General features: G+C 35.5%; 1 protein-coding gene across 2 annotated transcripts; it reads left to right on the plus strand.

The window, feature by feature from the left end:
* The first annotated feature begins 835 nt into the window (after positions 1–835).
* Positions 836–15596, plus strand: LOC107844768 (elongation factor G-2, mitochondrial). Of its 2 annotated transcripts, XM_016689125.2 has the most exons (21): positions 836–1387; positions 3125–3346; positions 3981–4102; positions 4188–4338; positions 5028–5099; positions 5938–6033; positions 6125–6213; positions 6300–6366; positions 9881–9919; positions 9994–10054; positions 10151–10260; positions 10368–10442; positions 10547–10615; positions 10702–10823; positions 11780–11905; positions 12139–12259; positions 12425–12525; positions 12627–12687; positions 14034–14087; positions 14587–14695; positions 15237–15596. In XM_016689125.2, exons 1-20 carry the CDS (start codon positions 962–964, stop codon positions 14686–14688), a joined length of 2286 nt encoding a protein of 761 aa, XP_016544611.1. In that variant the 5' UTR covers positions 836–961; the 3' UTR covers positions 14689–14695; positions 15237–15596. The 2 variants fall into 2 exon arrangements, with proteins under 2 accessions (XP_016544611.1, XP_016544606.1); XM_016689120.2 differs by lacking the exon at positions 15237–15596 and having other exon boundaries at positions 837–1387; positions 14587–14969.
* Positions 15597–16955: the final 1359 nt, after the last annotated feature.

Consider the following 16955-nt stretch of genomic DNA (forward strand, 5'->3'; position numbering starts at 1 on the left):
ACTTTTGATAATCATTATCATATTGTCCCTCCACGCGTATATTCGTGCATTTAATCACTTGTCTTCTTTCAGACATATTATGCACTGCTACCAAATACACCTTAAGAATGAAGTAAGTTGTTATATTTCAGACTTATCATATATTGCTACCACATTCACTTTATGGAATGAAGCATATTCAATGGGTCGAATTTCATGACTTTTCATCAAATACCCATTATTTTACCTTAGCCATCATAATATTATTAATACATGCATTGAGATCCAATCTCAACGTCTTATCCATGACATAAATTGATGGGACTTGAACCCAACATATTATCATCCTTTTGATAATATTGTTCTTGAGGAATAAATTTAAAACATAAATGGTTCCAAACCAATTATTTTTCCTCAAATCCAACAATAATTATATTATTAGCAGCAAAAAATAAATAACATAAGAAATTACAGACCTTGAAATCCTTAAGATTTATAATCTCACCTTGTTTGGCATAATCTCACCTTATTTGACAGAGTCGTGTTGATAAAGTGTTATAAAGTAAAAAAGAATAAAAGAAGAAGAACAGAGAGAAGAGAGAATGATTATTATTTCTTATACAATGAACAAAATCCCTCTATATATAAAAAAAATTAAAAGACAGATGCTTCAAATCCTAATAGATATTAAAGTAGATCTTGATAAATCTTAATAAACATTCACTATAATATGTAAATACATTTATAACATATATATTGATATAAAAATTATAGTTTGTAAAGTAAAGTATAGTTAGTAGGGCTGACGGCAGTTGAGCATGTACCATTTTAGTAAACAACCCGACCTGATTCATACTGTAAACCGACCCGTTTTTCATTCTTCCACAAAATAATTTAGGAAAAAAACAAAATCCTAAACATTTCTTCCCCGCAGGAGTAAAAATTACCCCAGAGGGTTTAACCAAAAACCCTAAACCCCCAAATGGCTCGATCAGCTAGATCCTCTGCGTCGCGTCTATTCTACACCCTCTGCTCCTCCACCAAATCAACACCGTTGATTCCCCATCACCCAACGCCGACAACCCCACTCGCCGCCTTACTAGCCGGAAACTTCCACCTCCGCCACTACGCCGCCAGCAGTGCCGCTGCAAGAGTGAGGGAAGAGAAAGAGGCGGTATGGAGAGAGTCGATGGAGAAAGTGAGGAATATTGGGATATCAGCTCATATTGACTCAGGTAAGACTACATTGACGGAGCGGGTATTGTTTTATACGGGTCGGATCCATGAGATTCATGAAGTTAGAGGTAAAGATGGAGTTGGTGCGAAAATGGATTCTATGGATTTGGAAAGGGAAAAAGGGATTACTATACAGTCTGCTGCTACTTACTGTACTTGGAAGGACTATCAGGTATTAAAAAATGTTATTTTTGACTTTAAAAGTTTGTTACTACTCACTCCCGTTCCTAAATATTGTCACATTTTCTTCTCGAGAGTCAATTTGAAAATTAGAATAGTTGTAACGTTTGCTTCTTGAGAGTGAATTTGAAAATTAGAATAGCTGTCAAGTTTGCTTCCGAGGGTCAATTTGAAAATTAAAATAGTTGTCACGTTTACTTCTCGAGAGTCAATTTGAAAATTAAAACAGTTGTCACATTTGCTTCTTTAGAGTGAATTCGACTTTTTTCCGAAGCTAAATTAGATTAGATTAATTTGATATTTTAAAACGAGAATATTATGAATTGCAATTTTCGTCATATTAATATATGAAAAGATATATCTTAAAATGTTAGTCAAAATTCGTGTAGTTTGACTCTCAAAAAGTAAATTGTGGCAAGTATTTTGGAACAGAGGGACTCAGGGAGTACTTGTTATTTACACTTTGTTTATTTTCTTATCTGAAGGGAGCGAAACTATACTAGTTTGGTATTGAACATTGTTGATTGCTAATCTTATGTTCATTTTCTTGGTTGGGTTTTAGAATTGTTTGTGTTGCTAGTAACAAAATTGATTAGAACTGAGAAATGGTTGATATCGAACAATGGGAACTCGGTGGATAATGAGCTAAATCTTGTACCTTTCTCCACTCAAAATCATGATTTTGTTTTTGGCAAGTTTAGAATCTGTGCCACCTACACCAAGTGCTGCACCCGTTCCACTAGACGAAAGAGGAGGGGGTGGGGTGAAGAAATACATTAGGGTTATTCCTCCTTTCATTTAGAGCAATTGGATTGGTTAATGAAATTTTTCATCTCATCTTGCTGGTTGGTGTTATTGCCTGTAGATTATAAGGAGGTAAATGAAGAAAATGCAATGAAAATTTATTTCCTTTCTCATTGTCTCATTGGTAGTAATACGAAGTAATATGAAGAATATGCTTATAGCATTTTGGGGGTTCTGTTGGAGAAAGAATTATCATGTCTATTTCCTTTCTACTATTCCCAACAATCAGATATTCACTTTCCTTTCTCCATCTTTCAGTTAAATGGTTAATCTTGCTTAAGTACATAATCAACTGAATCATAGTAGGTTTTTGGTCAATGTTTGTGCTCTATACAAGATCCTAGAGCAGCCATGGAATAAATGTTGGTTATATGTAAGTTTAATTTTCCCGCATTCGATTGATCCTTTATTCTTTTGGGTTGGGAAAAACAAAAAAGATTAAATTTTTTTGTTTTTCTATATAGCAAGGACTTGGAATGAGAGTTGTTGTTGTTTCCTTTTTTTTTTTTTTTTTTTTTTTTTTTTTTTTTTTTATAACTGGTAAATTGGACTTGGAATGAAATTGTTTTATCCCTGATTGTTTTTTTTTTAATAAAGGAATAGCAAAAAGTGTTTTTTTAATTTCCTACTGGCTAGACTAGTTGATAAAAAATGACATAAATGACATTGGTCAGTACTGGTTCACTAGGGATTCCTGGCAGATGTTTAGTTTATTTAACTAAGCAAGATACGTGAAACATTGTTATAGCTTCTGTTCCCTTTTTTTGGTTCTACGTCTTTCTCTAGGAAAGTTGATCATAATACTGCATGCAGATGTTTTCACTTTCTTGAGGCAAGCTATTGTACTAATCCCCAGTCGTTTCATCACTAGAAAAAGAATTGTGGTAATTTTGTGGTTCCAGCTCTTTATTTCTACTTGTTGCAGGTGAACATAATTGATACACCAGGTCATGTCGATTTCACAATTGAGGTGGAAAGAGCCTTGCGTGTCCTTGATGGAGCCATTCTGGTCCTTTGTAGTGTTGGTGGTGTGCAAAGTCAGTCTATCACTGTTGATAGGCAAATGAGAAGATATGAAGTCCCAAGACTTGCCTTTATTAATAAACTTGATCGGATGGGGGCAGACCCATGGAAAGTTCTTAACCAGGTCAGTTATGTATCATTGAAGGCCTATTGAACTTCTACAGTTTAATTCAAAATCTTTTTTTCTTTAAATAAGTTAAATTATGTTGCCCTTTAATTTGTTGCTATGCTACCAGGCAACATTTTCTTTTGTTGCCTGATATTATCAAGAAACTGCAAGCAGCCAAGTTCATTGTCATCATACGTGAAGGAACGAAAATGGAAAAAATGTATTTGAGTGTCAAATCATTAGACCTCTAAAAGACAGCGAAGGTGAGGAAGTCAGTCCGTTTGTGTTCATACTAGGAATAAAAAATTCATAGTTCTGCAATTACTTGAGAGCATTTTGGTCTCTCAATATAGAGAAATTGAAACAGTTAGGTTGGGGTTCAGAAAATATTGTATAAACATCTGCTACTTGATTCACTGTGATCTCACTTACTACTTGTGTGTTTTTTTCTGAATTCTTTGACAGGGAGCACTTATCATTGTTATGGGCCTTTTCTTAAATGCTGCTCTAACATACTGTTATCATTGATATTATCTCTTGCTTTGCTGCTTTCCTCTTGAACTTTGTTCCGTGAATTCTCAATAACAGTCTAGCACTTTGAAAGTGTGAGTGCACTATGTTACAGTTGTTCTGTTTCCTTCCTTCACAGGCAAGATCAAAGCTTCGGCACCACAGCGCTGCTGTGCAAGTTCCGATTGGGTTAGAAGAGGACTTCAAGGGTCTTATTGATCTCGTGCAGTCAAAAGCTTACTATTTCCATGGTTCCAATGGGTCCGTATCTAGTTTGAAGATGTTTGGTTAGGTATGATAGGTAAATTTGCTCCACCTGGTTTGTATTCATTATTGTTTTTTGCAGTGAGAAGATTGTCACAGAAGATATTCCTGCTAATATGGAAGCATTTGCGTCTGAGAAGCGGAGAGAGCTAATTGAAGCAGTCTCTGAGGTTGATGATAAGCTTGCTGAATCATTTCTGAACGATGAGCCTATATCACCTGCTGATCTTGAGGTCTCTACACAATTAGTCAACCTTGTTACAAGGAAATTACAACCTTGTTGTAGGGTGTTTCCAATTGTTATTTTGAGTATTCTACATTTTATTTAAGACACGTGTGTTTCTTTTTCAAGTAGTAGATTTTTTATCTTGTGTACTTTCGGGATGCAATGGGTGGCAGATGACCCAATTCAATTATTGAGCCAACTGCAAGCTCTGGTAAACATGTCGGGGTGGGAATTAAAAGTGAGTGTAACATAGTCATTATAGATCGTGGAACTATAGCAGTTGAATGCTTGGCGAGTTCTCAATTGAGCAAGCACAACGAGGGATATTTGGTGATAGTTGAAAGGACACCTCCTATTCTTTTGCATAATGTTCTTGTGTGTACCATGTTATTTGTGTGACCATAGGACTGGAGTTGAGAATCTCTGTTGGTGGACAACGTAATTTACCACAACTAGGTCAATCGGTTGTGAATGCACAACTATACGCTAAGCCTTACCTTTTAGCATGGACTATGTCGAAGTGCTTAACCTACATTAATGTCTTCTATAATGCGATAAATTTTGCAGTACTTGGTATTGGTAATATAATGTGTTGTTATGGATCTTTGACTACTGTCTTTATCTAGGTAATCTCTAGCTCTGGGACATCCATTTTCCCCTTACCCTGTTTCTAAATTTTCTTTCTGTGTTCATAAGGCAGCCATAAGGAGAGCGACAATAGCACGGAAGTTTGTTCCTGTTTTTATGGGCAGTGCTTTCAAGAATAAGGTGCTGTTTTCTTCACTGATTAACTTTATATGGCATGCAAAATTTTGATCTAAAATTGATATTGGCTATATTTTGGGCTTTTGATTTACGTGTAAAACAATTGTCCTCGAAAAAATAAAAAATAAAAAATTAAGTAGCATAAATTTTGCCCGAATGATTATTATGTTTTCCCGTTGAATGTCAGGAGGACTATAGTGTAATTTTTCTTCAAGAAATGACGACTTCCTTTTTTAGGTTGGTCTATAGTGTAATTTTTCTTCCAGAAATGACGACTTCCTTTTTCAGGTCTGCCTCGCCAAATTGAATGTTAATATAACTAGGCTTGTGAAAAACTTTGTCATCTTTCATCAAGGTTAATCATATGAACCTGGATCAAATTTCTCATCAATTACAACGTGATCCTTTTTAGAGCTGAGAAAAATGGAAGGCAGAAGTATTCTAACAATTAGCTGTAACCATGTTATCTATTCTCAAAACAAAATCCTTAATGATTACATCTGTGAAGCAATTATTACTTGATGTCCATCCTTTTCATTTTTCACAAAAAATTTTCCAAGTACATTTGTGTCTGGCTAATTGTTTTGCTGTGAAACTTATCTTCTTGCTCACTAAATTCTTCTGGTGTATATCTAGGTTCATGCTTGATTGCTGTTCTCATACTTGCCGTTCTAACTTATTCCTGATGTTGCCTTGGCTAATTTTCTTTGATGGTGTTTGATTTGACACAATATGCCTGATTCTATTCTTGATTTTCAAATGAAGTTAAATGAATTATTCCATTATACTTCAGCGGTTGCCGTTTTATATCTATGCTTTCTGTTATTTTTTTGCTAAACAGGGAGTTCAAACACTTCTAGATGGCGTTCTCAGTTATTTGCCTTGTCCCGTTGAAGTTAGTAACTATGCTTTGGATCAGACAAAGAATGAAGAGAAGGTTAGTTGATAGCAGTATTTGATTTTCTTACCTTTTCCTTCTCTCCATTTACAGATGTAGAGTCTAAATCGTTGTGCTCATTTGTTGCTAGGTTACCTTAACCGGAAACCCCACTGGCCCTCTGGTTGCCTTGGCATTTAAATTAGAGGAAGGGCGTTTTGGTCAATTGACCTATTTAAGGTATATAAACTTATTTCTTGTGAAATTATTTCTCCGAATGTGCACTTAGCAAGGAACACACATTTTAACATAATCATTCATCAAAGAATCTATGAAGGTGTCATCCGGAAGGGAGATTTTATAATCAACGTGAACACAGGAAAGAAGATTAAGGTGAGTTCAGTCGAGCTCATCTTTCTTATATGGAAGTAGGTCATTTGAACCAAAATATCTCATGTCAGTTTAGCATCTGAATGCATTGCCTTTGACCTTATGCTAATTTTAAGAATCTTAAATCAACGTAAAATAATTGCTTGTGACAATCTCTATAAATCTTAAGTGTATATTTGTGTTAATAGTTTCACCACTTGAATTGTTGGTGTCTACTGGAATGAGTACTTTGGGCTATGGAAGATATTGATACCTGATCCAAACTTGTTTGGATTGGGGTGGGGTTGTTATTTTATAAAAAGTTTGGAAGTTTTCATAGCTTCAGTCATGTTTACTAAATTCACAGGTTTATGAAACACCTTGCTATTTCTTGGTTTTCTGGTCAGTTCATGCGACATGTACCCTTTTTTTTGAATTAGGATGTGACATGTACTCCTCTCTGAACGTTTCTAGTTTTGCTGAATTGAAAATGTTTTCTTGTTTATTCTATTCTACGTATGTTGTTTCTGCTTATTGAAAAAGAAAATTGTACTTTTGTTTTGCTTGTTCATGAATTTGTTCCATTGGATTTTACTGAAAGTTAACTTGTGTGAAAAATTAGTGAAACCCCAATCCCTGGATGCTGGTTATTCGTAAAATGTCCATTTGTTCATCAAAAGAAACGTCTGCCTTACTTTCTGAATTACTGCAACAAAGAATCAGCTATTAGCACTCAAAAGAGTGAACGGAGAGTTTATCCAGGTAGCAAGAGACCCAGTTGGGTTGAGATATGGCCTCAGCAAAGGTTTTTAGCTTAAAAAAGATGTGAACTTACAAAATACTTGTGGGGAGTAAAACTATACCATGATGATACAAACCTACAAATAGGTATATGAATGCAGTTGACTTACATACGATGAGATTTTTTTTGTGAAGTATCTATATACCCCAAGAATAGAATCTCCTTTTGTTTTGGATCTGGTAGAATGGGTGGGAGTTCACTAGGAAGTTAGAAGTTAATACTTAGTAGCCGTTTGGCCATGAAAATTACTTTTTTCCGGAATTGGAGTTGGAGTTGGAGATGAAGTTGGAGTTGGAGTTGTGTTTGGTCATGTCTTTTTGAAATTTTTTTTAGACTTTTGAAAAAACTTTTTTAAATATGATTTTATGCCCTCAACTTTTAAAAATTATCAAAATCACTCAACTACTAATTTACCTACTAACATACAATCAAATGTTGAGAAAATAATTTATATATCTTCAAGTGATAAAATAATTAACAACAAACTAATTATTATGATTGTTATTCTTCTAAAATTTGAATAAAAATATCACGAGCACGAGCTAAATAAGTTTATCTAACCATAATCGATTGAATGGAGAAAATATACAACAACAACAACAAACCCAATATATTCCCACATAGTGGGGTCTGGGGAGAGTAGAGTGTATGCAGTCCATACCACTACCTCTAACGAGGTAGAGAGGCTGTTTCCGATAGACCCCCGGCTCAAGATAAAAGGCAGTATACAAAAACGTCAAAAGCATAGAACATGATAAAATAACATAGATACGATATCCACAAAAAAGTACTTTGCCAAACAAAGGACACCACAATTCCCCTACCTACTGACTACAATTCAACCACACCCTTAGCCCTCTATCCTAATGTTTTTCCTCCATATCTTCCTATCCAGGGTCATGTCCTCAGTCAGCTGTAACTGCTCCATGTCACGCTTAATCACTTCTCTCCAGTATTTCTTCGGTTTATCCCTACCCCGCTTGAAACCTTCCAAGGCCAACCTTTCACACCTACAAACTGGGGCATCCGTGCCCCTCTTCATCACATGACCAAACCATCTCAACCTCACTTCCCGCATTTTATCCTCTACTGAAACCACTCCCACCTTCTCCTGAATAATTTCATTTCTAACCTTGTCCGCCCTTGTGGATCCACACGTCCAACGTAACATTTTCATTGCCGCCACCTTCAACTTTTGGATATGAGAATTCTTAACCGGCCAACACTCCACTCCATACAACATAGCAGGCCGGACTGCTACTTTATAGAATTTGCCTTTAAGCTGGGGGCTTATCGCATAAAATTCCCGAAGCAAGCCTCCATTTCATCCAACCTGCCCAATACGGTGAGAGACATCCTCATCTATCTCTCCATTCCCCTGAATCGTAGATCCAAGATACTTAAAACTATCCCTCTTGCAAACTGCCTGAGAATCCAACTTTACTACCACCTCCTCCTCATGTCTCGAGTCATTAAACTTGCACTCCAAGTACTCCGTCTTGGTCCTGCTCAACCGGAAACCTTTAGACTCCAGGGTTTCTCTCCAAATCTCCAGCTTATCATTAACCTCTTGTCGCGATTCATCAATCAAAATTATATCATCCGCGAAAAGCATACACCAAGGCACCTCGCCTTGTATATTCCGCGTCAGCACATCCTTGAATGGAGAAAATATATTTTGATAAAATATGATTGATGGATATAAATATATTTTTTATATTCTTAAATTTGTTGATGAAAATTCTTAATTACTTTCACTTGAATTAATTATTTTATTGAATTTGGTCTTTTTAAAAAAATTTACGGATGTTATTTCTGAACAGATTAGTGCTAATTTTTTGTTTTTTCTTTATTGATGATATTGATTTTTCTTGAATATTATTGTATCGTAAATATGGATCGTTACGTTATGTTTGATATGCGACTTTATTGACCACTTTTTAATAATTTATTACAATCATAATAGCCATTATATGACATACAGAAAATTAGAATGACAAGAAAAAATATTAAATTTCTCATTTTTAAATAACATAATGTACTAGGCCTTATATTTCTATAATATAGTTCATTCAAAACAAAAATTGATATATTTCCGCCATAGATTGCCATTTACTTCACGTTAGTAAATTTTGGTTAAAAGAAGAAAAAGAGATTAGAATATCTGTAACAATTAAAAATGATGTTGTACCATAGAAAACAAATAATAATTTTTTTCTTGGTGGTTGGTTGTAGTTGTAAAAGGGGTTTGTGTAAAAATTTAATGTTTGGGGTTATATGTAATAATAATGAAAGTTGGAAATGGAAGTGAAAAATTGTGAAAACAACAAAAAGTTGTTTTCACTTTTTGGAATCCAACTCCGGAATAATTTTCCGAATTTTCATGGCCAAACACCACAATTTCCGGAAAAGTGAAAAAAATTTCCGGAAAAAAGGAAATTTTTTTTATGGCCAAACGGGCCCTTAATGTTCGTTGTAAACTGTAAAGAACTTCTGCAAGGGGAATATTATTTGAACAGATCTGTTCTCTACTTTGTGATGCAGATACCAACATCGTTTGCTAAACCATGTAGGTCTTTTCTTGACATGGTTTTTTCTTGAGTGACCCACTCAATTGTTGATGTGTGATCTATTTACGTGGAAAATGTGCTCGCTGTTATTGCATACTATTGGCAAAATTAGTCTATTTGCTATTCTGCTGTTATAACCCAAGGTTCAACTGATTTTTTTTTGTAGATTCCTCGTTTGGTGAGAATGCATTCAAATGAGATGGAGGTTTGTCACCCACACCTTGCCCTTTTGACTTCTCAGTTAGATACAAATCTGACTATGTTAGACTCTAATAATAGGATATCCAAGAGGCTCATGCTGGGCAGATAGTTGCTGTGTTTGGTGTAGATTGTGCTTCAGGTAACATCCTATTTTCTAGCCTAAGTTGACTCAATGAGAAAAGCAGAGATCTTTCCATTAGATAAATTCTGATCCGCAGTTCTAATCCATTTGCAGGGGATACTTTTACTGATGGATCAGTCAAATACACTATGACTTCCATGAATGTCCCTGAACCAGTGATGTCATTAGCCGTTTCACCTGTTTCTAAAGACTCTGGTGGACAAGTGAGTGGTCATACTAGAACCTGTTGTTCTGTTGGATCTACAAGGTGTGCAGTCTCTGCGATTGTTCTTTGAGCCTCTAGTAATTGTTATCTCTGTTTGGTTGGCAGTTTTCAAAAGCTTTGAATCGCTTTCAGAAGGAGGATCCTACATTCCGTGTGGGTTTAGATGCTGAGAGTGGTGAGGTATGTTTTGCTTACCGCAGATGGGGCTCTATATCTTGAATGTCATGTGAATTATTGTTCTCTATGTGGAGAATCCCCGAACATCTCAATGGTTTTCTGAGCAGACAATCATATCTGGCATGGGGGAGCTGCATCTGGACATATATGTTGAGCGCATCCGGAGAGAATATAAGGTTCATTCTTTTTTTCACGGATAATCATTCTCTTTGGGTATCATCATTCATTTGATTCTTTTCTTACTGTCTCTTTGTTTGTTAAGGTTGAAGCTCAGGTAGGAAAGCCTCGTGTAAACTTCAGGGAAACCATCACTAAGCGAGCAGATTTTGATTATTTACACAAGAAGCAAAGTGGTGGGCAAGGTCAATATGGTAGAGTAATTGGGTAAGTATAGACGTATATCATTTAGGCTAGTCCCTTTTCTATTTCTTATTTTCTGATCGCATGCAACTTAAAAGCGCCTATAAATAGTTACCGTTATTAAATGTGGGCGAGTACAACTAGAAAAGAGAGTGCTAATGCTTATTCTCCAACTGTCCTGTACCTTTCCACCCATCTTTTTCCTTCCACGCTCTTACTAATTAGATGCCCGATTCTTATAGTTTCCATAAAATGTTTGATGTCATCTTTAGTGCCCAGCCCATAAGGTTGATTAGTTTTGTTTGGGTTGTGACGAAATGGTAGCGAAGCCAAACTTACCCTTATTCTTTGTTTACTCAATGTTGGGCCTCAATGTATGCTGTCCAATTCTAGGCGTCCTACATTGGTTAAGGGAATTGACCGTTGTCTCAGATGATCTTGGATTAATCTGCACCTCATGTTTTTGCAGTTGAGTCAGGCAGATCCATGTTCTTCACGTAGTATCAGGTGGAAACTATGTCTATTCTTGGTTTACCCAATGTTGGGTTCCCATGTGATATTGTCCATGCTCCATATGTCCATCCCCGAGTGTGGGTGGGTTTTAGAATAGTCCATGTTAGTCGAGAGAATGAATTGATCTCTCTTTATATTGTCTTGGGCAATCCTCATCTCAGAAGCCAGGTTCTAAAGTTGAGTTAGGCCTCAAATCTATTTTCTTTGTGGTTGCAATTATGGCTCCTCATTTTGTACTAATATCTATCCCCATGCTTAGGCTACTGTCTTAGGCTGGTATAATAGACACAGTTAACAGCTTTAACCACGAGGAGTAAATCAACACTGGTACCGATTAAATCTGCTTTAAAAAGAGTATGTTGATCGGCTGTGAGAGAGTTGGATTGGAGGTAGCTGATTATACTTTCATTATTCATTTTTGTGGCATTATCGATAATCATGTTTCCTCAATGTGTTGTTTCCCACAGGTATGTTGAACCTCTGGAACCAGGGTCAGGCAGTAAGTTTGAATTTGACAACATGCTTGTAGGACAAGCTATTCCATCAAACTATGTCCCTGCAATTGAAAAGGGTTTCAGGGAGGCTGCCAATTCGTAAGTTTTCTTCCTCTAGTTTCAAATTATGACTTGCCTAGGGATTCTGGGATAGATCTGCTGCTTTTTCTTCAAGTCAAGAATCTGTTCCTTAGGCCCGTACTGTTACTATATAGTAATTGCTTATGAATTATAAAGCTGAGTCAATCCAAGATTCAGTGGAAATTTGGTCATTGACATATTCAACTAGTCCCTAAGGTTTGATTAGAAATCTCTCTCTTTATGTATTCCAGGGGTTCTCTGATTGGTCATCCAGTTGAAAATATCCGTATTGTTTTGACGGATGGTGCCTCACATAATGTTGATTCAAGTGAACTTGCATTCAAATTAGCTTCTATTTACGCTTTTAGACAGGTAATACATTCATCCTACTAATCAGTAGAAAATTTCTGTTATGTTTGTTTGTACCACCAACTTCCTGGCCTTTCTATCTTAGCTTGGTGAGCTTTATCTAAGTTGCCTACGGTTGCAGTGATTTTATGGTTGCTCATATGTATCACTAATTTCATTGCAAAACAGTGTTATACTGCAGCGAAGCCTATCATTTTAGAACCAGTGATGCTGGTGGAAATAAAAGTGCCAACAGAATTTCAGGGAACTGTTACTGGGGATATCAATAAGTAATTATTTTGAGTTCTTTCCGGGAGCATGTTATTGAGATTTGAGAATGTGATTTATGCATTTCTAATGACTTCTCTTTCCTGTTCTCTTAATATCACAGGAGGAAAGGTGTCATTATCGGCAATGACCAGGAAGGAGATGACTCTGTAATTACTGCCGATGTATGTCTTATCATTCTTTGCTCTTTCAACTGTATTTAGAATTGATTTCTGGTGCCTGGTCGTGTTAGCATATATTGCTGCTTATATACATGTTTCCATCCTCTCTTTCTTTATTCTGTTCGGATGACTTCATGAGGTGTGATTATAGAAAAAATACATACAGATACAGCTCCAGAAATCAATTGTTCATGTCTTTTTAGGTACAGAAGTGGATAATAGAATTGGTAGTAATGCATGCTCACCTTGTTTGTATTTTGGCTTCTTGTAGTGGTTTTCGGGCATGCCTGTCACAAAGCGTTTCTCTTTGTAGTACTGCAATCAATTGTTCATGTTAGCCTATGCTTTTTATCGTTGATTGGTTTCTCTTTTCTGAAAGAAGAAACAAAAGAAGTACTAAACTACACTAGGAATTATATGAACTCTTTATTCCTTGTTGATCATTGCCTTTGGAGTCTTAAGTAGGTGTTTGGACGTAAATAATTTATAATTTATTATTTGGAAATCAACGTTTCTTAATACAATTTTGTCCATTATTTAACTTCAAATTCAAGTAGAGAATCTGGTTTGGGATCTTTCAAGTGGAATAATGATTTTCACTCGCAAAACTTCTAACTGTTTTCCAAGTGCAATTCATGTCCAAACACATGTTTGACTTCTTTGAAAAATGTAAACAACTTTTTTTAGAATATTTTATGGTCGATAAATCAGTTTTGGAAACTTGGTGGATAAAGGGTGTCCATCCACCCTTGTCAACTTAAATATCAGACTTGGTGCAACAACCTGGTTGCAAACTTGTTATGTGAGCCTCCAATGCATCCTAACAAAGCCTGGAGGCAAAATGTAAATCACGATTTGATGCTGAAGGCAATATTCTTTTACCCAAGTGCAACACCAGAAACAAGTTGCTATCAGCTAAAATTCCGACTTAAACCCTTGGTGACAAAAAATACTTTCTACATTCGAATGATATTTATTATAGCTTTCAAGTATGTGTGATGAAGTTGTGTAAGAAAGTTGCATCATTCATATGCTTCATGTATCTACCTAATAATTAATACCTTAACCGAACAGTCTCTGAAACAGATCAGTTTTCATGCAAGGGAGATGCAATAGTTATGAGAAATTGTTTTCATGTAGATTAGAGACCTTCATGTTGCTTGTATATGTTTGCTGTTTTGAAACAGGCACAATAATTGCTAATTTACATGGCTTGTAAGGGACCAAGGAAAAATTCATTCTTGATTTCTTCAAGCGTTGGAACAGTATGCATTTATTATGAAAGTATTATGACACAAGTAACTGATTTCTGTCTTCTGAGAGCTGAGGTAATACTATTTGTTTCTCAGGTTCCTCTCAACATGATGTTTGGGTACTCAACATCTCTACGATCAATGACACAGGTCAGTATTTTGTTTCCAGTTCCTGAACGGCTCTTTTATCAAATCAAGGAGAGGAAGTTAGGAGGTGATTTCGAAATTTTTAGCTTTTGGATTTATGGTAGGAGTGGAGGCCGGCATAAAGAGAGAAAAATGATGGATAACGTCATAATATATGTTAAACTTTTTTCACGCATGTGGGTGGAAACCTAAAAATAGTGAGCACGTTTGAAAGAAGCTTTTGCCACAAAGATACAAGGTTATTAGTAGAAAATATGTCATTAAGGTGAAATGGTTAACCAATTAGAGAACCTGTGCAACAAGTGTATTCCTTGATACAGCAACATACCCAGTGTATTCCGTTTCTTCATATTAAACCAAAAACAAAGTTTATTACTCCTCTAACTTTGTTCTCTTCCCTTTTTCCTAATCATCCGTAAAATGCATAGTATACCAATCTCTGTGCTCTCTCTGCTTGGTGAAAAATACAGTGATAAATCGATCAGTGTTTTGTTTGATGCAGGGGAAAGGTGAGTTTACAATGGAATACAAAGAGCATGCACCAGTATCAAGTGATGTGCAAACACAACTGGTTAACACATACAAGGCCAGCAAAGAAAGTTGAAAAGATGGTGTGCTTTTGAAGCTCCTGCATCTACCTCCTGTCTATTTATTTTTTTATTGACTGTCTCTCCTTGGGTGGGGGGGGGGGGGGGGGGCAGTGTTGTGAAATCATTAGGACCAGAACTGGTCAGTCAATTTTGATATGCTGAATAAAACAGTAACATTCCATAATGTATACGAATAATTGCTTAGATAGATATAAGTTGTGTATTCCCTTTGAAAGTATTACAGATTGCAGTTTGAGAGGCTTATACAACATAGTGAAACGTATATTTGCAGGAATTCCTCCATTTGACCCTAATGAACTTGATACTTATTTTTATGGGTTCTATGTTATGCATATAGCTGCCAAGAGAGTTGGAGGAGGTTGTGCTGAATGAGATTTTATGTCTGTTTGTGTGCATGCTCTCCATGTTGTATTCCATGAAAGAAGTTAAAAATAAAATTTAGCGAAGTACTATAAATTGTAGTGTTATAGTGTTAGAGCAAAGAAGTTTTGATGACTGACGTAATGAAACATGTTATTCATGCTGGTCCTCACATGTGAAGAACATTGAAGTGGATGCAAGGCTGATGATTAAATAATGCGTAAAGGCAGGAGTGGATAAGCAAGAAAATTCAGATATGCCTTCAACATTTATCACGTGCAGAAAAGAGGTTGAAAGGAATATAAACACAACATTTGAAGATGAGCAAATAAAGGCGTCCTACCTAGTCAAAGAGACATAATGCAACAAGGAGTGTAACTAACTAATAGTCTTATTGAAGATAGAAGATCACATCAACGAAAGGGCTTCACCAGAGTTGGCTTAACTAACTGATAGAGTCTTATTGAAGATAGAAGATCACATCATTTGAAGGTTAAAGTTGGCTTAAATAGAAATGTTTTTCAAACAAGTTCACTCACACATCAATAAGAAAAGCATCAATCAGCAAATTCGTTCACTAGCTTGAAGAAGAACCTGATTCTTTTACTTAGAGAGTCGTAGATTTTGTGTAATAGGTTGGTTCTCTGTTCACTAGCTTGAAGAAGAACCTGGTCCTTTACTTAGAGAGTCGTAGATTTTGTGTAATAGGTTGGTTCTTTGAGTTGTAATGAGTTTTAATTCTAGTCTCAATGAAAAATAAATTGAGTTAAGAGTTGTTTCTTCAAGTTAGGGAACTCGAAGATTTGGGAACATTTATCTTGGGAAGATTTGTGTTATTGTAGAAATAGGAGTTAAGAGTTTAATTTCTAGTTGTTGATTGTGGAGGCTCAAGAGTATTAGTAAAGTTGGGGTTAAAACCTCAAGAGTATTAGTGAAGTTGAGGTTAAATCCTGTCGTGGTTTTTTACATTCCACCGATAGGCAACTAATAGAGTAAAACAGTAAAATCACTAGAATACGCATAGAGGCGGATCCAGGATCCGAACTCTCCGGGGGCAAGTAAAATTGTCAACCGATACATTTACAGTAGGGTACGCTGTACGCACTCTAACATGTAGTATTTTTTTAAAGTGGAAAAGGCTCAAAAATACCCCTGAACTATCTGAAATAGCTCAAAAATGCCCCTCGTTAGATTTTTGGCTCAAAAATACCCCTCCATTAAATATTTGGTTAAAAAATACCCCCCCCCCCCCTAAACGAAATTCCACCAAGCATGCCACCTAGATAAAAAAAACTACGTGACTGCCACATTACCATCCATATGTAAAATGTTAGTATTTTTTAATTATATGACATTCCTTTCTTCTTTATTTTTATTTTTATTTAAAAACGTCAGTGAAACAGATAAAATTTACACGGTTTTTTCATTTTTAATCAAAGTAGACAAAGGGTGGTTACATAATATTTTTTTTTGAAAAAAATTTATTAAATGCAACATCGCTATTATCAAATTCCTTTGATCATCTTAAACATAAAATTTTTCCTGTTAATAGGTTTAAAAGTGTGAAACCCAACAAAAGAGTCTTATTAAACTGATAAACCCATTAATTATTAGGCCAATATAAAAATTAAAGTTAAGATTTACTCGTAAAAGTAACAAATTTCAAACTAAACTTCAAATTAGTTACTCAAAAGATGTGTTTGGCTTTGCTAGCTTTTACTCAAAATGCTTATGTTAAAATGATTTAATAAGTACCTCCTCTAATCTAAAATTAATGAATCTTTGAATGTGACACACATCTTCAAAAAGTTAATGAATAACGTAATTAAATAATAATTTTTTAATATTAAGTATCATTTTACTTCTTTTCAAACTTGTTCTAAGAATAATAAGATTATTC

This window comes from Capsicum annuum, chromosome 8 (assembly GCF_002878395.1).
Source record: "Capsicum annuum cultivar UCD-10X-F1 chromosome 8, UCD10Xv1.1, whole genome shotgun sequence".
NCBI classification, from domain to species: Eukaryota; Viridiplantae; Streptophyta; class Magnoliopsida; order Solanales; family Solanaceae; genus Capsicum; species Capsicum annuum.

Bases quoted from the DNA above. Each gene is read 5' to 3' on its own strand.
- LOC107844768 (XM_016689125.2), top strand. From the start codon at position 962: ATGGCTCGATCAGCTAGATCCTCTGCGTCGCGTCTATTCTACACCCTC. The intron at 1,388-3,124 runs GTATTAAAAAAT...TACTTGTTGCAG, and splicing joins GTACTTGGAAGGACTATCAG to GTGAACATAATTGATACACC. The intron at 6,367-9,880 runs GTGAGTTCAGTC...TTTTTTTTGTAG, and splicing joins ACACAGGAAAGAAGATTAAG to ATTCCTCGTTTGGTGAGAAT.